The sequence below is a fragment of the Columba livia genome, chromosome 1 (genome assembly GCF_036013475.1).
Source record: "Columba livia isolate bColLiv1 breed racing homer chromosome 1, bColLiv1.pat.W.v2, whole genome shotgun sequence".
Lineage (NCBI taxonomy): Eukaryota > Metazoa > Chordata > Aves > Columbiformes > Columbidae > Columba > Columba livia.
This window is the reverse complement of record NC_088602.1, coordinates 184,372,887-184,394,691: the sequence shown is the minus strand read 5'-3', so window position 1 is coordinate 184,394,691 and position 21,805 is coordinate 184,372,887. Positions and strand designations below refer to the sequence as shown.

At 36.1% G+C, this 21,805-nt stretch overlaps 1 protein-coding gene across 7 annotated transcripts in view; it reads right to left on the bottom strand.

The window, feature by feature from the left end:
• Positions 1–1,441: 1,441 nt before the first annotated feature.
• The window catches only part of MDFIC (MyoD family inhibitor domain containing), a 52,246-nt gene continuing 31,882 nt past the window's right edge, over positions 1,442–21,805 (bottom strand). For 5 of the 7 annotated variants that reach the window (XM_005502952.3, XM_065048778.1, XM_065048776.1 and 2 more), the window contains 2 exons: positions 16,645–16,920; positions 1,442–5,027 (listed from right to left, as the gene is read on the bottom strand). In XM_005502952.3, coding sequence (XP_005503009.1) covers positions 4,780–5,027; positions 16,645–16,920 — 524 coding nt within the window. In that variant the 3' untranslated portion in view covers positions 1,442–4,779. Of the gene's footprint in view, positions 5,028–7,351; positions 7,414–15,883; positions 15,919–16,644; positions 16,921–21,805 lie in introns of those variants that run through there. The other 2 variants (XM_065048779.1, XM_065048780.1) reach the window with 2 other exon arrangements.

Below are 21,805 nucleotides of genomic sequence, written 5' to 3'. Positions count from 1 at the left end.
CTTTGGAAGTGGCAAAAACTGGCAGAAGTGCTAGAAGACAGGACAAAAGGTAAGATTAATGCCTGTCAATTCTAGAGCTACTACTGTCACCATCAACACTACCTCTTTTGACGCATGGTGTGTGCACTCACATATGGATAGAGAGAGGGACAGAGAGAAGACACCAGGGAGATATTTCTCTAATCTTTAATTTAATTTGGGGGCCAAGAGTAAGACTTCAGATACATGATTAATTCTATGATTCATTCTGTGATATATCTGTTGCCTTTCAGAAGGTTACAAGACTGCTGACAAAAGGAGTTTTACTGTGGAAATATATCAATACAATTGGCATTGCTCTCCAAGAACATATATCAAATATTGCAATCATTAAGACATTTTTTTAAATGTGTGAATAGCTCTGAAAAGCTTCTCATTTAGAAGATTATAAAAACAATGATTCACACAACTCAACAATCAGTTCTTAACAAGAGTACTATGCCTGAAATTAAGTCATTATTCAATCCAAAAGCTCCCAGATGTTCATTACCTTCTTCACAGAAGCCTTTTGTTTCCTAGAAATATTATGTATTATGGATCCTGGCTAGAACATCTATAAGAAGTCCCAAATGATGCTATTTGTCTATGCCTTTATAAGTCCTCTTACACAAACAATTATTTTGGCACATAACGTCAATAGCAAAACTTCATGGTACAAGCATGATTTCTGTCAGTTTTAACATCTTTTCTCTATAACACCCAGAAGCAACACATCAGATTTTTTAGGCCCACGTATACGCATGCTAGGACATCCAATAACTTTAAAACAGACATAGAAAAATTTGTGCAAAAGGCTGTAGACATGCAGTTTTTGCAGTTTTAAAGTAGCATAAGCATGTTCACACTCAGTTTAAGCCGCCATGAAAAAAAATCTTTGCTTAAATCACAGTTTAAATGGTCTACTCTATCTGTGTTCAAACTAGCTGATTTTAGAAACATATTTTACTTTAAAATAGTGGCACTGTGTCTAGGCCTTCATTTCATAGGCCACATGGGCCATTAGACCTTAATATGTCTACTGCAATTCCATAAACTGACTACACTCTGTTCAGCTTGTTTTTCGTAAACTGAAGCGTATTGCCGCAGACATATTAAAATAATTTTCATTTTGATCAAATTTAATCATTACTGGATTTCCACCTCATTAATAGAATTTCACTAGGGAATGAAAGTGCCTTCTTAATGACAACCTTTTTTACCCTTGCAGATTTATGCTAGCACAGCTTCTAACACTAGTTGTTTTAGCTCTACCTGTAAGACAACTCACCTACACCCGTTCACCCTCTGTGCAATCACACAAGGGCCAAAGCCTTCAGGAAGTATTATAACAGAAAAAAAAAAAATCGAAAATAAGACATGAAATTATCATTCAGAAGAGTGACAAGGCAAGACTAGAAGAAGATTTCCAGAAGCTTCAAAATAAAGGTTTTTATTTTAAAATAGTGTTTGAGAATAGCACATCCAGTTGATATAAAATACAAGTAGCAAATTACCATTTTTCAAATGGGCCAGTTTGCAGAACTATTTACTGAAACACTGTACAAGTTCACAAGAACTATTATAAAATAGACAGTTAAATTCTGATGTTTTAATTTCATTTAAACTATATTTTCACATTTGTCTCCTTCTAATTCTGCTTGTTTAAATTACACAAGGTGCTTACAAGATTGCCTATGGAGTGAAAATTACAAAACAGAATCTAAGAATATAAATACAGAAAGGAATTCCTCAAACTACATACTAATATTCTCTGCTACAAAGATACATTTTACAAAAGTGCTAATATCTCTATGACAAATATCTCTATGACAAATAGTAGCAGACTACATTTAAATGTCAAACAAATCACACATTTTTTTTTCCGATTGTTCATAATACTTTCATACTTCTAATCACTATTAGGGTTAATAAACACTATTTTCACTTCCTAGTATTTCACAAATGAAGTGGGAAAAGAAAGAATATTTCTGTGTGTGTGTGTGTGCATGTGAAAGTCTGTACACATACGCATATAAGCATGAAGAGAGTTCTTGTAATTATTATTTGTATTTTAACAGGACTGGAAGTAAATACTTCATAGTAAATACATTTCCCAGGTTTTCATAGTTTCAACAAATAAAAAAACCCTCTGAATTCCTGTAAGAAGAAACAAGAGTTTGTATAGAGCAAACTGTGTAAATAAACTTTTACACAGAAAAGGGACCCTAGATTTTTTTTTTTTTTAATATTGTATCATCCTGTGGTAAAAGTAATTTTTACTAATATCCAGTATTCACTAAAAGCCTGATATGCAAATGTGCGGTTTTCCAAACACAGAACTGGAACTGCTCCAGCACAGACATCCTGGTGGGACAGGAGCCTGGAAGTCTCCTTCCCTGCCCTCAAAGGCACAATCAGACAAGAAACAGCCATAATTCACCTCTCTGTGACCAGAAGGACACAAGGCAGGCCAGCTTATGATGCTGCCTAGCCCCGGAGAGCATGTCCCCACCACCACAGTGTCAACCATAGACCTACAATGGCCTACACCTTTTCCAAGGTGCATCGAGTCCCAGTGCTCACTGTGATGCCCCAATTTCCCCAGAGGCATTATGCCTTACAAAGGCAAAATGCCTCCAGGCACTGCCACTCAGCCAAGGCACCTCTTCCCCCTTCCCAATGTGGTTCAGACTTTTAGGAGTCATAATTGAGCCCCATGGGCCTGATTCTGAGCTCAGGGAATTTATCAGTTTAACTATATGATTCCTTATTAGCCTGCCTATTACCATAATACCTTTGTGCTCTCTAGCTGGAGCTAAACCAATGGAATATTCTGACATTAATGGAAATGCACTTTGTTTATGCAACACAGATATGAATCTGGCCCAATATATGGAAAAAAAAAGAAATACGATAAGAATCAATTCTTGTAGTAACTATCAAGAACAGATAAGAAACCCTCTGAGTAAATCTGCATTGCATCAGGATACACCACAATATTGCAGATGTTGAGGCAAAACATAACACCTCCCAGCTCCCTAGTATAGTTGAGGATTCGGCTATGTTACCTTCAGTGATAACTTGCAGTAGTAGGCACTACTAGTCAGTGTTCACAGGGAGAAGCTTTGGTTAATATCAGACCATTTGTTGACTTAGCTTCACACTCCTGTGATCTTCAGCTTGTCACATTTACAAAAACTGAATTCACTACAGCGGACAGAGACATTTATGGTCAATTCACTCAACAGAAATATGCTATTGACTATTGATGACTTGTAACAAGGCCTAGATTTACCAGATCCAACAATCTACAAATGAGAAATCTGGTGTGTAGATAGGAAAGTTTGTGAGATCAAGATGTGCAGGTCGTTTACACAGAAAAATTAATGAGCTACAGACATGGAGGAGAAAAACTAGCAGATGGTAAAGAAAATAGGTACCATTATTCCCTAAATCTTGGAATACCAGAAACTTCTTTATGTGTTGGATAAAATTCATTTCACAATCACAGTGACAAAGACAGATATTTCTCAGAAAATCTTAATGGTGCAATAGAGAAAGTTGCCCACTGGATCCTAACTGTCTTTTTCAAACATCTAAAATCATATTCCATTTATTTTTAAAGGATATAATACACTATAAAAATGTCCTTTGTTTACACAGTTATTTAAAAATAACACTTAAAACATATCTGAGAATAAGCATTTTTGCATTTGCTTTTTGCATTCAATGATAAAATGCCTTGATTAAGTCAGTTTTACTTTGGTCTTTAGACTCTGTTTAAATTCTGCGATTTTCTGTAGATCTTTTTCACACAGTAAAGAAATAAATACTAAGTTATGTGATAACTGGCTATAAAGCCACAAATACTGACAAGGCCACTAGTGTACAGGTTTAGATTCTTAACTTCTGATAATTTCCCTTTTATAGCCAAATGTTGAAGATTTGTTAGTTTATCAGTCAGTCTGTTAGTTTGATATATTTCATGTCTACACAGATTTCCAAAGTATCTTTCTAAAAAGAAGCATTTCAAGTAGTATTAGTACTGAAGTAAAATATAAGTTCTCTATTCTGTCTTGATTGATAACAATAACATTTTGGTATTGTAGTCCGTGTTAAAACTTACATTGATTTCAGTTCTTCCTGTAGCATCAATATTGACAATGGGAAATACCAGGAATCTCTCTCAAACCAATGAGACATTCAAAAGAAATATTGCCAATGTGACCACTGTAGCAAAACCAGCAGTAGATTCCTGATGCTGACTTTTGAATTCAGTTTAAAATAAGAAAACAAAGTTGCTTTCAACCCACAGAGATTGAAATAAAGACATTTTGCTTTTCAAAATGCCTGTGAAGGCATGTTATGCATGGAAGCATTTGAGTGTTTAAACATCCAAGTAGGTAAAGGCAAATACATAAGGTTTTGCCCTGTAGTCTCTAACCAAAACCTGTCACTCAATTTGAATGGCAATTTTGCCCTCATACAGCCTGCAGTATCAGGCCTATAACTCCATTTCAATAAAGTCTTCCATTTGCAAAGCCAAAAGGAAGCTGGAATGTAGACTGAGTTTCACATACAAAACTATACAATTTGTGTTAGAATACAGATTTGACAATTGCTTTTAAAAATATATATTTATACATAGGGAATTAACAGTGCAATACCAGTTGGTGGTGTGAAAATCTTACCTTGTCTTTCTTCAAATGTATTTAAAGATCTCCAGTTTTATAGAGAATAAGATAAAAAGGGATAAATATTTCAGGATGGGAAGCAGATCCCACAGCATTCCATGCAGATCTCCAAGCAATCTGAAGATTCACAACATGCATCCATTATGCCACAGTCCATATCACAGGGACAGTTACAGTCATCGCCCATCTCATCCCCACAGCAACAGCAGCAGGACTCCGAGGTGCAGATGCCGCAGGATGCTTGTCCCAGAACAATGTTACAGAGGGTGACAAATTCACAGAACAAGCAAGCCAGGATACAGTGAACACAGCAATCTTCATAGGTGCCAGTTCAGCAGAATGCCATGTAGGAGGAGAAATAAAAGAAAAAAAAAGAAAAAAAAAAAAAAAAAAAGAAAAAGGAACAAGTCATTAATACCTTAATCTAAAAGCAGATATATCACAATGTCAAATAAGTAGCTGAAAGACAGCAATTCAGAGTAGACATAACCTATGACCATTAAGAACATGTTTCCCATCTTCAAGGTTACTTATGCAACCTAACTTGTTTTTAATTTAATATTGGTTTTGGTACAAGTTTCCTTCCCCCACTTCACTTCATGCAAATCCCAGGTACTAAATACCTGCTTAGATCCACTTCTCCAGTCATTTATTATGTAAAATATCCATATCTACTATACTCAATCATAACTTCTTCCAGCACGCCCAGAAATTATTTAAAAAAAATAAAATCCACATATGAAAGAAACTATTTCCAGTCTCTCCCAAGGCATCTCAGCCTTCTGAATCTGCTTTGTTTGGCTTGATAGTTACAAAGAAAAAGAAGGGAGTTGCCATATAATTTTTGCTTTGTTTATAGTTTTATGCACATCTTAAATCTAGCATAACAGCATGTTATATGTATTTTTATACTTCCAATAATATATAAAACACTCAATCAAAACTCAGATTTTTCTATTGCTTTTCTACACAGATCTCTTGGCAGTCCTTCTAACGTACCACTTTAATCTTCAATACAGTTCATAACTACACCTGAATATCAATATCCATCTCTCATAAGTAATGATAAATTACATGAGGTAATTGAGTAGGTGTCCCACAAATTGTCAGCAAAAAATATGGCACCCAAAGAGTTAATGTATCAAGTAGTTTCACAGTTCTTTCCTAGCCTCAGCTTTCATCCTTATTTTTAGTCACAAATCACTGACAATTGGGAAAATGTTCCTGGGAAAATATCCTACACCTCATCCTTTCCCTGTCTCTCTAGTCTATCACAGGTATCTGCTCCAAGAGGCCAGTATGAAAGACAGCATATGAAGCTATGTGGGCATTTGGCCTGACCATCTACAGATGTTATGTTCTTCCAGTTCACAGGCTGAAGACTGTTATCATATGGGGAAAGTTTGCAATTACTTGCAACAGTAATACAATTAGCAGGTCTCCTAAATGTATTTATAATGTAAAAAATGGTGGAGTAACCATGGTAAGTATCTTGATGGATTCAAAGTATCTCTAATATTGCGGAAACTTTGGCTGTGAGATGATGTAGACATGACTTCATGCAAATAAGCACAAATACTTACAGCAATGCAGCAACAGAGGCTCAGACCTGCAAAATCTCTCCCAAGAAGCAAAGTAACTACCTGAGCTCTTAGGCCACTCTAAATATCAAACTGCTAGGGATGGATTTCACCTACTTACTATACTACTTAGACCGCAACTTAACCTGGGAATATCTGTACCGTAATGGGATCAGACTCATAATACACAAAACGAGCACTTAACATCCAAAAGAAGAAACAGAAATATAAGGGAAAGCAAGAATGAAAAACAAAAAAATAAAAAACCACAACCTCAAAAACTCCATACTACTGTGCAGGAAGCAAAACTGAGAAGAAACCACTGGTAAAACTGAGCTGTTTCTAAAGAAAGTTGCTGCTTGTATTAAACGGCTGCTTTTCCCAAAGAAATACTGTCGTGAAATAAATGACCTTCAGAGAAAACCCAGAAGATATGTGAAATAAAGCTGGGGAGTATCAGTTCACTGAAGAGGACCAAAGCCAGACCGATAGCGATTAATTAGCTGGTTGTCATGGAGATGGTGTTAAATTTGTTCAGGTACAATCTCCTTTCACATTTTCTTTTAATATGAAGGAAAAAGATAAAGAAGCCAAGAGTTCTATCTAAGAAACCTTCGTATTTGAGGAACTGAGATTTTTACTATTTTGCATCTTTAAAATGCAGTTGATGGAAGCTAATACCGCAATGAATTTTGTTCTTCAAATGTTTTTTAAGCAAAACACCATAATAAAACTTTATGTGTATTAGTATTGAAAGTAAGATGCTCAACAAAATCTTGCCTGCTTCATGCAGGGATATGTAAAATTGCAGGGAGAGAAATAAACATTCACAGAAATTATAATATACATATTTATTGATGGACAAGAGACAGAGTTCACAGGTTAAGCAAAAGGAACTGCATTCAGAAAGCACCTTCTGGACCCACAAGGGAAGTTCTCCCTCCTAAACTAAAAAACAACCCCACTAAATCAATACTTACAAGGAGCGACTGTGTTGATGTAAATTAAGGTATTTCAAAGGTAAAAGGTACTAAAAATGGTTCAAGACACAGAAGGAAATTTTGACCATTAGTACTATGATAGAAACTCTGTGGAGGGTCTTTCCATCTCTTCTTCACTGACTGAAAAAATAAAAGGATTTATTTACCTACTAGTTATTTTTATTTCTTTCTCCCTGGATTGCAAAATTAATTTTCCATTTAGAAAATCTTTATGTAACAATTCTACTTAACCTGCACAAACACTTAACATAGAAATATTCTTTACTGCTCTCTTCATTCTTGCAATGACTCATTTGTACAATGAACATAAACTTTGATCCACATTTCAAGGACAAACCCAAAATAATCATGCTTTTATATTCTTCATGTTATTGACTTTTAATAGCTATCCAGGTAGCAATTATTTAACACATGACAAAGCATGCTGTTTCCTAGCCCTACCTGACTTGCTGAATTCAGAATCATTACTCTAGCCGTCTGTAATACCTTCAGATAAAATGGGTGTATGACTCCTACTCCTTAGTTTCTTAGCTACAGATGTAATTATAAGAAAAATATAAAGTCACAGTGTTTTTTTGTTTTTTGTTTTTTTGCAATAATAACAAACATGCTACACAAAACTCACACATACTTCTCTAGTACCCATATTCCTACAGCAATCTGTACGTTCCATAGAAAAAATTCTATAGCTAAAAACCACCTCCATCCAGCCACAAAGAAGATGCTATATAAAACCCACTCCAAAAGATATGACCTCAGGTTTTTCATTACCATGTTAGAGACCACTAAAATGTATTTCACTGCTTGCACAAGACTCCCTAATAATTCTTTCCTGCTTCCAGGACCAAAGAGTCTATTTTAAATTACAGATTATTTTAAATTTCAAAACTATTTAACATGTTAAGAATAAAGACTATACTTAACTTCTACTCTTTGACCTTACCACATCAAAATCCTAATAGTTTTTGCAGATGAGTGAGTAGTGGAACACATTAATCCAACTGGAACTAAATGCAATTTATATAGCTGGGAAGAATTTGGAAAAAAGAATAAATTTGATGATCTTAATGTCTGACAACATGTTTTCTGGAAACCTTAAATATATTTTAGTCTTTTCTGATAAAGCAATGATACAGCAATATTGGTTATGACACTGTATTGCTGTAAAGAGCAGCTAGCTTAAAATGATCTATTTCTTCACATCTGCCTTAGTTCCCTTATCAAATGCATTTATCACATTTGTTGACTATGACCCAAGCTCCCAAAAGCTATGCTGAATGCCATAAATTACGATAGGCCTGGTCTGTATGCAGTGGTAGTATATTTTATTAGATCAACTCACAGTTGGGGAAAAAATATGAGCTTTCAGACACAAATGCTCATCTTCAATTACCCTTTCCTTTTGCCTGGGATGAAAGCTAAACCTGACGTTAAAAAGGTCACCCCATGCGGCATTTTTAAATACCGATGTAAGTAAAGCTGTTTCCTTAGTCCTTTGGCACACCCCCAAAAGTTACAGATTTGTTAGGGAACTTCATCAAAACTGTTAAACAATGCCAAGGCAAACAGAAACCTAAGAAACTCGTCCAAGTTTTTGCTGGCTATATCATACACACACATCCAGCTACTTTGTGCCGATTTAACCGAAGAGTGTATACAGTACATGTAACATCTACTTTAACTGGGTTATAAATGTTACCACAGACAATATCCAGACAAGAAACAGACTGAAATCTTTTAAAACTGTTTACACAGTTATTCAAAGACCAGGGGGCCCTCTCTATACCTTATCCCAGTTATAACAGCTATGATCATTTAAGGAAAAGAAACAATATCAACAATAAAACAACTTTAATGTCCACGTCTTTAAACATTTGCACCTGCAATACACCTTTTTATTTCTAAAATCTTTGCATACAGATATTACTGGGATATCCATATCCTTTTAAATACTGAAATAGATATTTATTTTATTTCAACTTCCCTTTATCTGCTCCTCTTCATTTTTATGCAGCTCTACTTAAGAAACAGACTTTAGAGAGAACTATCGACGATCAAAACTGTACAAGGTACGCAGAAGTTCAACTGAAAATGTACAGAGAAAACATACACGCAGGCTGATCTGTGCTGCTTTTGTAATGTTTGACACTAACCTGCCTCAAACCGACCCAATAAGCTTTCACACCAAGCAGGTCGGTCACATATGATAAAAGGTTTTCGTGTCGGCAATGGTAAATAAGCTCACTTACAGGGTGGTGACCTTGGTCAGCTTCTTACTAACTATATTCGCCGAGTTCAGACAACTCGAAACAAATCTCCAGGCACTCGGCTGTCTCACAGTGAAAATCAAAAAGGGTAAAACCGCAATCAAAGTGGCAGCTGAGGTCCTCAGCAGGGGTTTACTCCGGGCCCCCGCAGAGCCCTGAACAGAAGCCCCAGCAAGAGCAAGTGCTTCCCGTGGCAGCAGTGGATGAACACACGATGCCGACGGTGGAGACAGCCCCCGGCCAGGGCGGCACAGCGAGAGAGGAGAAGAGAAGCCACCCCACACACGTTTCTAAAAGGTGTACATTACACTGAGGTTGTGTGCAACCTTCCCAAGCAGCGGCACACATGCCATCGCACCACCGTTCCGCTAGCATACGTGGTTAGTGTGCAGCCTCTGCTGCCCAGCCCCTTCCAGAAAACTCACCACACCTGGGAAAATGCTCAAGGAAAAACAGGAAATGCAGAGAGAATAGACTGACCTGTTGTGTGGAGTACAGTTACTCTACGTAACAGAGTTGCATTTATTTGGATGGGGGAAAATGAAGTTATAAATCATAATATATGTGATATTTAACATTTTAAAATGGAAAACTATCATCTCTATCGATCAAGAAAACTAAAATGTCGCCTGAACAGGCAAATTACACTGCAAAACACATGAAAACTTCCATCAAAGCTTTTATTCTAAATTCTTGATACAGATATAACCTCAGGAGTAAAATGATCCACTTGAAACATACAAATGTACTAAGAAATGTGCCAATTCACATTATCTAAGGCTTCCTTAGAATAGAAAGCTTTCATTGCCATCGCTCATCACTGACACTACTCAGATGCTACTAGACCATAACCTTATAAAACTGATACTGCAGGAAGACCTTTTTTTGCTACAGACCGTTTTCCACTCAATCCTGCTACACAACACGTAAATCACTTCCCAAGACTTCTATGGAAACAAAAATACAAACCATACTTAAAACACACCGCTCTTCAAAATGCCTTATATGATAACGTTATTTGCCCACTGCCTGACTGACAACTACATTCTGATACAATCACATCTCACAAAAAAAAAATCTCTGTTTATCACTTCATGCTCAGACACAAATCCACTTTGAATCAATTTCAAAAAGATAACAATGGAAACTTTGTCACAAGTAGAGAGATTTGCAGGATATTAAGTAAGTAGTTGCCTAAATGCTACTTAATGCTCTGGGATAGATTTCAGAAGTGTATGCATGTTTTTAAAATACAAGAGAGAGAGACGGCCAGTAGATATTTCTGCAGTGTTATGCTATTCACGGTGTAACACACACTCATACTGAATTTCAGTAAATAACACCAATACGATGTCAGAACAATATATAAAAGAAAAATTACTGCTGCTCTTGTGGCACTCAAGAGAAAATAATAAGAAGAATATTAATAATAATAAGTAATAAAAAATTCCTATTCAAAATCATATGCACAAAAGGAAAGTTGATTGAAAACTATTTTTCAGTTTATAAGAAGTTATATAAACCAAAGTAAGATGCTCCTACTCCAAACAGAGGCCTGCTAATCTGCTAAGAGAACTACTCGCTACTTTCCCTGTATATGCACCTCGTGCCTCTTAAGACGCTGGCTTAACACAAAGGCTATTTGGTGGACTTGCTTTGTCTCAGTTAAGCCATCAATATCACTTGGGATACTCTAATAAATTAATGTAATCAGCAGCATGAGTTAAATAGTGCCCACCAACCCCATGCTTGGATTCAACATCTAGAACAGATGAAGTTGCATTATACTAAAAAAGAAGGGTAAAAAAAGTCCCATTCAAATCTACCCTGAAATGTTCAATTTTAAACATCGGATGTAAAAAGAAAAAAACAACATGTGTTGGGTGAGATTGTTCACTGCACATCTAAGCTCAGTTGCTCAAGATACACAGTCCAGAAGGTTGAGGGAGATTGCTTCAGGCCTTGCTCCAGGAAAAGCATGGGTGGTAACTTAGATCTGGCAGCAAGCCGACATTGCCTGTCCTTCCCCAGAGCCTCCCCCCGATGCTGCAGGCTTTCTTACCTACTTCACTCCTCCATCTAGCCTTATTACACTTCTTAAGACCTATCTTGAAAAAAATCCTTGGAAAGAAGATGCCTTCTAGTGCCTCTCTGATTTAGAGCCTGGGAAGGAATAAGGTGAAGATCTCACCATACATACAGGAGGCAGGCTCATAATCAAATCATCATAATTTAATGAACTGCATTTCCAGATGAATACAGCAATTGTGTATGCTCTCAGCCTTTTGAATATGTGAGGTATCGCCCTAAATGCAAATTGTCACAAGAGACTGGAGTTTTGGAAACTACCCTGACAAATGTTAAAACTTGAGAGGTCACAGAAACTGGACCAGAAGTGAGAGTTCCATTTCAAAACAGTATTCCCTCTCTCCATCATTAACTTTTAATAAACTGTTGCTTTGATTAAAAAAATGCATAACATCAGGCTTCATAAGGTTTTATTAAGAAAACTTGGTTTGGGTTTTTCAAAATAATTAGTGCCTACTTAATTTTGCACCCTCCACCACCTTAATTAAATTATTCTTCCATCCTTCACACTGCCCAGTTGATTCTTCCCTTTCCCTCTCTAACTCTGTATATGCCATTATTACTCACCTTCTGCTACTTTGACACACATATGTATGTATGTATTCAGCTATATGTTTTTCTTCATTTCCTAACATCTAGATTTACTGTCCAGTTACTTCATTGCTGTCTCCTTTAGTCTTCCCTCTTTAAGTTACACTGGACAGGTACCACTGCTTCCAAACACAGCATCTGGACTGCCTTCTTTTTAGTCATTTACGTTTGCTTTTTCAGGTTTCTAAGGTGTTTCTCTGCACTATTTATAACAGGTGTAAGAGAGTGACAATTCTCTTTGCTAGTGGTCTACCAACCAGTTTTGGAAGAACTGTGGCACCTCTGACATAAATAATTTAAAATATTGTTAAAATTTCTTTGAATAAAAAAAAATCTTTTATTCCCAATATGCTCTGAAACCTACACAGTCCCTCTGAAAAAAATCTTTAGAACTGAAACAGTGGTTTAAAACTGGTTTTTAAGAGAGACACTCCTACTATTTCATCATTCCTTCCTTCCTTGTTTGTTTGGTTTTTTATAGTGTAAGTTATGGAGATGAGTAAGATTTCTTCAGGGACAATATGGATTAATAATAGATGCAGAGGAAGAGCAGAGCTGGTGAGTGCACTCACACCCTTCTAAGCCTCACTGGATGTGAAAGTGTTTCTAAACAGCCTATTCTGAAATGCTGACACCATATGTTACAGGGAGATTTTAAAGCTTTTATAGTACCACTACCAAAATGCCTGTTACATTTTAAGCACTTCAAATGCAGCTTCAATTCCGAGAGCTCACAAGATGTGATCTACAGCACAAGTGGAGCTTGCGTCTGGAACAATTAATAAAAGAGTTGTTAATAACTATGATGGGGGAAATTTGGTGGACTGGAGGACTGGGGGGCTTTATAGCCTGCATTAAGGCTGCCTAGTGCTTTGGAAACCAACAGGAGCAGTACTGACCTTCTTAATGGGAAGACGTGATATCCTGGCTAAAATAGCACTGAACTTCATTTAGGTTTTGGGTGTTTAAACAGAAGTTTGCAGTATATGACGGAGCACGCTGCATTTAGTACACCTTTTAATTAAGCGTAAGCCCAAATACGCTGCTGCGCAGGATGGGTGGCAATCCAGGATGTTTCTTGATTCTATTCTGCTTCAAGAACTACCAAGATTTTCTGTTCTGTCAATAGATAAGATATTCTAGACCAAAATACCTACCAGACCTGGCCTTATTTTGCATTACAAATAGGTGTGGTACTCCAGAAATATTAACATCTTGCATTTTAAGAAGAAATGAGAAGAATGCAGCTTTTGGGAGGGAATAAGAAAAAAATGAAAAATATTTTCTTTTTTTCTATAGTTTAAACTCAGCTTGATAACCAGAATTTTCACTTTTCTTCCTTCTGAAGACATACTCTATTTCTTGTCTATGGCCACTTTCTTTCACTTAACAAAACTACGTATTCTTCTGACTGTCAGTAGAGCAGAGTACTCAAGGTGGAACACAAGGCAGATGAAGCAAAAGTGTATGGCATGTATATTCAGTTTGTTTTGGTTTGGGGTTTTTTTGGTTGTTGGGGTTTTTTTGTTTGCTTTATTTTTTGTTTGTTTGTTGGGGTTTTTGTGGGTTTTTGTTTGTTTTGGTCTGGTTTGGGTTTGCTTTTGGCTTTTGTTTTGGTTTTGTTTGTTTGGGTTTTTTTAAAGCTATATATTAGATTACAAAAGCCAAGGTCATATATAAGGAATAGCAAAACTAAACTGAATCTAGAGGATCTGAAAGCATTGAAGTTTGCCTGTATTTCTTTCTTCAAAAATTATCTGGACACTAAAGTAGCTGAAGGAACTGAAGTAGCTGAGTTAGTTTCGGTGATTGATTATTCAATACTCACAGTAAAAATTTAATATGATTTCTCTCTTTCTGCATAAGATTACACAAGAAATTGCATACAAGTTATATTATTATACTGTATAGATGTGCACAAACACAAATTCACACCTTCAAGTAAACTCAAACCCAGCAGCTCTTCAGCAGTAACCAATGGTTTATGAGGTTATGTAGTACAAGATAAAGCAAAGCCAAGTGGTTAAGCAACGTTGAAAATTATTTCCAATAGTTTCCTGTCTTTTCCATCTTCCTGTCATCCTTTTCAATAGTTTCTACAGAAATGTCATTGGATCAGAAGAGACAACTCCTCACAAAAATATGTATTTTCCCACAAAAGTATGATTCATTGTACAAAAAATCTGCAGAAGTTAGGTTCAAATTAATTTATGTATAAGACACTCTTTCAAGAGTGTCTATGCAATCCTCAGTCACACGACTTACTAGTGTACTCTTCTGGATTGCCACTCACCCATTACCAGGTCTCTGATTATGTATCTTACCCAAAAACCAATGGATGATATAAAAGATCACATATATATTGATCCTTCCTGCAAGGTAACAACTTGGTAAGAATATTACTAATAGCCTAAAGTTCCCCCATGCAGTCCTACAGGGTAAACTACTGAAAAGATGAAGAAATGTCAGAAGGTTTCTACATGTGTTCATGAAGATGTGTAGACACAAATACCATAGATATACTTTAATTATTGAAAAATAAAACTTGTGCTTCACTCAGACAGGTTAATGGAAAACTGGAAGCAGCAGATATTAGCAGTGTGGGTCAAGCTATTCAGAGCATATATCAAAGTTCCCACACTCAAAACAAGAACATTACCAGGTTAGATGTATAATGTTGAGTATATTTAATTTTAGCTGTTAGGTGACTCAAGAAACTACATGTAAGAGTAAGGATTACCCTGTATTTCTGTATGTTGAAAGTATGTAAGTTAGATAGTGTGATAACAGAACGTAATTATCTATATTCTAATCAGACATACTGTTAAAAATACCAACACTTCTGACTGCATATAAAAGATTGTATATTGGCAGTTTTCAGCAACTAACAAAATCTGTGCTGAATATTAGAATCAGACATTAGAATTAACAGATATATTTCAAGATATGTTAATAATTTTTCTCCTCAATCGTTTGGCAATTTTACATAATCATTGCCAAGGTTATTAAAAACAAACAAAAACCCCACTGACCATATTTATTCCAATATAATTTTAGAAAAAATAAAGAAGTGTTTGACGTAAATAATTGTATAAGGGCATGAACATGGCAGGCAATGTCTCTTTAGAACTCTGGAATTTCTTTTTCAGAGGTTGAATTTCCTAAATTCACTTTGTACCAGTCATGCGAACAGATCTAGGTCTCTTAACCATTTTTTTGATATATAAGGAAAATATCGGTCTGGAGGGTGAACTGGATTTCGTCTAACAGAAAGAGATAAGGGGAATGTAACAAATATGAAGTTGTGGTTTTGGAAAGAAATTTTACAGGACTGTGAGTGCAACAGAAAAATAACAGCATGTTTTTGAAGATAAATATGAAAATAAACCACAGCAAGGAGGACCAGCCCATGGCACAGTCTGAGTGAAGCTGTCCATGATATTACTACACAGATTCACTGAGAAGGTTTGATTGAAGTAGCTGAAGTCAAGAGAAGTCACTCCACTGACATCAGTAGGCTTCATTCAGGCCACTACGTGCAGCCCTTCTGATCCCTCTTCCTTTCATCTTGGCTGAGAATCCTCCCCATTTCGCTGAACAGTACTGCTTCCCATTTCTCTAAGAATCTTTGTCTGCACGCACACCCCCGGAGATTTTTTTTAACCAGTCGCATCTATGTCTGTCTCAAATCAATAACATTTTTAGAGCTTCTGCACCCCTCTTGGAATGGGTAGCAGTAAAGCCCGTCAAGTATTTAGTGCTAATGGGAAGGCGGTGGATTAAGGGGCAGCTCAGGAACTCTGGGACCATTAGAGAAATGCAAGCAGTGAAAACAGGCACACGTAGCTAAAATGTAAGTGAAATTATTTACTTTTGCTTATTTAAGCTATGCATAGGGAGAATGAAGCTTTTTCATGCAAATTATTTACAGCTCAAATATAGCATAAGGCACACTGAACATTGAAGCACAGGTCTAAATTGTATTGTCGAGTGCTCAGACCTCATGGTTAGTCAGAATATCTGCCAACAGAACATTTTCAAAAGCAAACTCTACCATCATGGAGCCCATCATTACTGGATTTAAGTATTGACTATGTTTTGAACTAGTGCTTTAACAGTTTTTTCTGGTATATATGTGACAATGTTGACAGGAGTTTCTAAAACATTATCAGACTATGTTGGCCAAATGAAAGCAAGAAATCTCCCATTGCTTCAATTTCTTTCAAACACTTAATATTTTCCTTTGGGGAAGTAACTTGTGTTTTATCATAATGATTTCTATTTGCTTCTGAAGCATGAGTCATGCTCTTCAATTATTTTCAGCTGATTGTGTAATTATTAGTAAGAATGGGGTTTGGATAGTCTTTATTCAGTTCAGGATTTTTTAATAAGAATTTCTGCTTACCTTCAGGTGAAGTACCTGGCTTTTGAGAAAACACAGAGCTTATTTTACTCTTCTTGCTGCTGTTACTGTTGACAGACAAGGTGGACTGAATTTTTCTGTGCATTTTTTCTGAAACAGGAGCCGAAATTTTTCTGTTGTCTGTAGGCACATGCTTGACCCCATTGTGAATTCCACTTCCATTACTCAGACCTGCGTGGCCATTTTGGATTCTGCCACTTTCTTCCTCACTCCTTTCCAGTGCTGAAGTATTTGGCTGAGGCAAACGTTGAGGTTGTGCTTAAAACAAAAGAAAGAAAGGGTTAATTTAAATTGTAAATTAACAACTGAACATTGCCTCTGATTTAAGGACTGTATCTGAAGAACAGAAAACATGAAAGATTTTTTTATGTAAAGTTTTGTAATAAAAAGTGGTTTCAAATTAAAGATTCTTATTTAAACAAAAAAAAAAAGAAGAGAGGACTTTCTTTGAAAACTAATTAAACTATACACATAGTAACACAACAGGATTTCATAATCAAAAAGCATCAGCCCAAACACCTCTCTTAATCAAAACACTACTGTATCATGATTGGACATAAAGAGGTTTTCAGACAGTCCAGTCTTCAACTGGTTTTAACCTAATATCAAGCTAAAAACCCAGATTCCCCTGAGCACGCAACTGAAGAGAGATTATACAGTGCCAGCAGTAAAGGAAAAGAATGCTGTATTTCGTTCTCTTTTCAGATGATCCACATCCATTTTCAGATTATTCTGAAGTTTAGCTTTGTATGTAGATTACACTGTGTCCAAGATAACAATATGTATACTTATTTATAGTTAGCCTCCTCTAAAAGAAACATTTCCACCAGCCACTTCAGGTACAAGTGGCCAAACTTTCAGACGAATACTACTGGGACACACTGACCAACATGGTGTGTAAAAAGACTCTTAGTTCTGAATTTGCCTGACACACCCTCAGTGCTTCCCTTTTATCAAGGACACTGACACCATTCTCAGATTGCTTCCTCCAACTATCATAAACTTGTCCAGATTAAACTTCAGATAAATCTTAAACTTTAAGTCCTGGTCACATGTTCACAGGCAAAAAGAGATATTTTGCATAACAATTTAAACATGAACTGGCTCATTTTTTTCCCGCCATTTGATTTTTTCAGTCACACCAACTAAGATTTTAAGAAGATACTCTAGACTGCCCACATCTATCTAGGTCAGAGTAACCCTGACTGAACCTACTTTACAGAAGTGATAATTTTCTGTTGCAGGACAGAAAGGGAGGGCTGGGGGAAGCATTTATGCTTTAGCCTCGACGAAGATGTTGCAGGGAAGACAAATATCATTCCTTTCTATTACCAGCAGTAACTGCTCAAGAACCTCCCAGCCAACAGAGCAGGAGCACAATGTGGTCTGCCACCTCAACAACAAACTGTTGCCCAAAAAGCTTTTCATTGGCAATACTGAAACTGCTTCTCCTTTAAATTTTGCATTAGTGTTTGCAAAACCTATGAACAGAAGCACAAGCAAGGCACTTTCTTCAATCTGCAATTCAATTTGTAGTACGTATTCTGTTAACAATTCCAGAATTCCATAAAGGCCCCAAAACAAATTTTAGGGAGTTGTCTCCTATATTAATAGGGTTCTTTAAAAGTATATGACCAGGATCCCTTTGTGTAGGTCATCTTTCCAAACATGTGCAAAACTAATTTTGTTAAAAAACGAAAGGTATGCCTTCCGTTTTAAAATTATCAATGTAGACCTAAACACAGTCAAGAAAATAAAGCCTTTGGCAGCACCAGGAATTAAAATTTTACCCTCTAAAATTCAGTGTTCATATCCATATCTCCCCATAGCTTTATTTGCATTATCCCACTCAAATGTAAATTGTACTATTAAGGGACATTGTTTTTGACGTTCCATGTAATGATGTTTCCTCACATTGAGCTGCGTATCATTCCCAAATGTGGAGCGGTACACTTGCACCAATAACCTAAAATTACTGGGGAGGAGTTAACCTTCCTCAATAAATAAAAGCAGTAGACTTTACTAAAAATTCTGTATGTCTGGACACGCAAGTTTCTAAAACTGACAGTTATGACCTTTTCCAAGACCACTAAATTGGTGGTGGCAGCTTAGAATTGTTTGTATGTTTTGGTGCTTTGCTATAACACAATAACTTGACAAATTATCCAAAATTCAATCTTCAAAAACAGACGTGTTTCTGTCCAACTGTGAGTGAATGGGAAGTCTTGGGGAATCTAAACAGTTCTATGTTTTTGCTTTTATTATTAATTTTACTAAGAGTTTGGGGAGTTTTTTGGTGCTTTTTCTTTTTAATTTTTTATTAAATAATACAGTTCCCAAAGTACTCTTACTTCAGTCTTTTGGCATTAACATACAACTTTTTAGCTGACTGGCTTTACAGTATTCACATGTGATACGCAGGTCAAATCAAAATGGAATAAAACCCCAAATGGATTAGTTATCTCAATTTAAATTTATTTTAACTTTATTGATAATTTTGCACTAGGGAGACTTGAATCTTATGGTTAAAACACACTTGAAACCAATTAGGAACCATATGACCGCATTCTAGCATAAAGAACAAAAGCAATTGACAGTTCCCAGATTAAGCCACAACCACTCAGTTTAAAACAGAAATATTTTTACCTTATTTTTTAAAGGTTGTGTATATCTAAAAAAAAAAAAAAAAAAAAAAAAAGAAAGGAAAAAAAAAAGGTGTAATATGGGGAACGACACAATGCTTCTTAAAACACAGTGATATCCAGGGACTCTCACTCTCTCTTTAATGATCCACTGCTCTCATTCAGCTGTCTTTCTTTTTTCAAATCTTTACATATGTGACAGCTCTCAAAAGTAGACCATAGACCATCTGGCATTTTCAGAGGTGTAACTTGTGCAAATTCAGCTCTACTGGGAACACAATGCTATCTTCTGCCTGCGTTATAAAAGATACAATAGAATGTAGAACTTATGAGTTGTTTTGAATTATTCATTTTTTGCCTGTATATTCAAGAAATTTTACAAACTCTGCATTTTGTACTACATAATCACATGCGTTAAAGGTACAAAGAAACTTTTTGACACCTCTTTTCTACAGAAAGATGGCATTTTGTTTGATATGTGAACATTCAGCGCCTGTTATATCATTCTAAACAGGCCGTGTGCTGCTACAAAAGATCCCATTTTACACTCTATGTATGAGCAAAAATTTTATACTTGATATTCAGTAACTAATGCAATACACATCAAAATTTCAAATATGAGTTGGATGAACATTCAGCATCTTCAAATCAGGATGGCACTGGTCACTTACTGTATGTTAAGGATTTTTAAAAAATCATTCCTTGCACAACATAGAAATAATGTCATTTCAAACATCCACAATGAATAGTTTCAAATGTCCTAAGAAAGACTGTGCTTTTCAGGTTAATATGTTTTTAATCTTTAGCAAAACCGGTAGATTTAAGTCAATATTTTATACAGTGCTAACACTAGTGGATTTTCAATAAGAATGATAAATATTGGATTAATGATTCAATAGACTGAATCTTTTTGATAGAAAACTAGCAGATAATGTAGCTAGTAATAACTATACATGAATCTGCTGCCTGTGGAAAAGCAATAAAAAGGCAATATATTGCTATAGCATATAATCTATTAGCGTGTTTCACTGCTTCCTTGTCATTGGTTTTCCTGCGAAGTGGGCCTTAATACAATAACTTCTGCTGTTATTTAACTGACTTTCATAATAATTTAATTGTGAGGTTACTATCTGCTGAATAAATATTCAAGTACTAAACATTTACCATGGTTTTGATGGTTTTGAAGTAACTACGCACATTCTCATTCAGACTGTAAAATCCTTAGCACAGTTTAAATGAATACGCATATATATGTATGCACACTGACAATATATTGTTTACACCTTGCAAAATAGCAGCAATTCTTATGAGAAAAATCCTGATACATGCATTTAATTGAAAAATGTATGTAAACACAGGGAAACTCTCAGCCGAAAGAGGACAGTCTAAGCTATCATTAGGGATTTTAGACAAAACACAAAAACAAACATTCACAAAACACAGACTCCTCGGAGTCCAAGGGAATCAAAAGAAAACATCAGGAGGGAGAGAAGAATTGAGACAGCTAATTAGTAGCCTAATCACATCAAAAGCAATTCCAAGGTAGCTTATACACATGCCCTTGGTGTTTCCTAGGCAGGTCCATGCCATCAATGAAAAATACACATTCCAGTTTACAGCCTGGGTCATCTGACTGCATACCCAGAGAGGTAAGAATGCTGGTTTTCTTCATTTGTGACACAAGAGTTTACGACATCAGATCAGGCCACAGAAGCAATATTTTTGCAGGTGGACTAGGGTGGAATAAAAACGCGTGACTTCCGGGTGTAAAAAATATAACCTCTGGCATTTTCAAATATTGAGAAAATACAAACTATCATTTCAGTTCAAAATATCCTAGACACTTGTCTGCCTCCCAAGACAGTTACAGCCACAATAGGAAATACAGAGGTCTTGCTTGAGTCGATGAATGTAGAAAGCCAAGATCTACATGCTAAACTGAGCTGGGAAATTGATCTCAGTGGTAACTGCTCCTACTTGCTCTGTATGGACCACACAGAAGAGACCGTGTGCAACGGAGGTGAGAATCAGGCCTCCAGTTTATGTCAGTATATCTTCATAACACCAACCTAAGCTTGAGGGGAGAAATAAAGCATATGACAGGTAGTCATGGATTGCACAGTAAAACCAGGAGCTGGATTCCAGAGTAAAATTAAGGTGATTCCAAATTGCTTCTGGAAAAGACATAAATTCTTGATATATAAAAGGAAACACTTCAAAATGACTGGCAAAAAATCTTACCTTTTCAAAAATATTACAAATTGTATGCATTCATAGACTCAATAAGCATAACATTTCAGTGAAACTGGAAGAACTCAAATATCTCAATCTCTCTGCCTCCCCACTTTTCTAACTAAAATCCTGACTAGTCTCTACATGGTTCTTCAAACTACATCAATAGTTTTCTCTGCCTAGCTACCCAGAATATTAACATTCAGATTACAAGACGTACCTCTGAGTCAACCTGTGAAGTGGCTTTTGTCAGCAATTATTTTTGAATA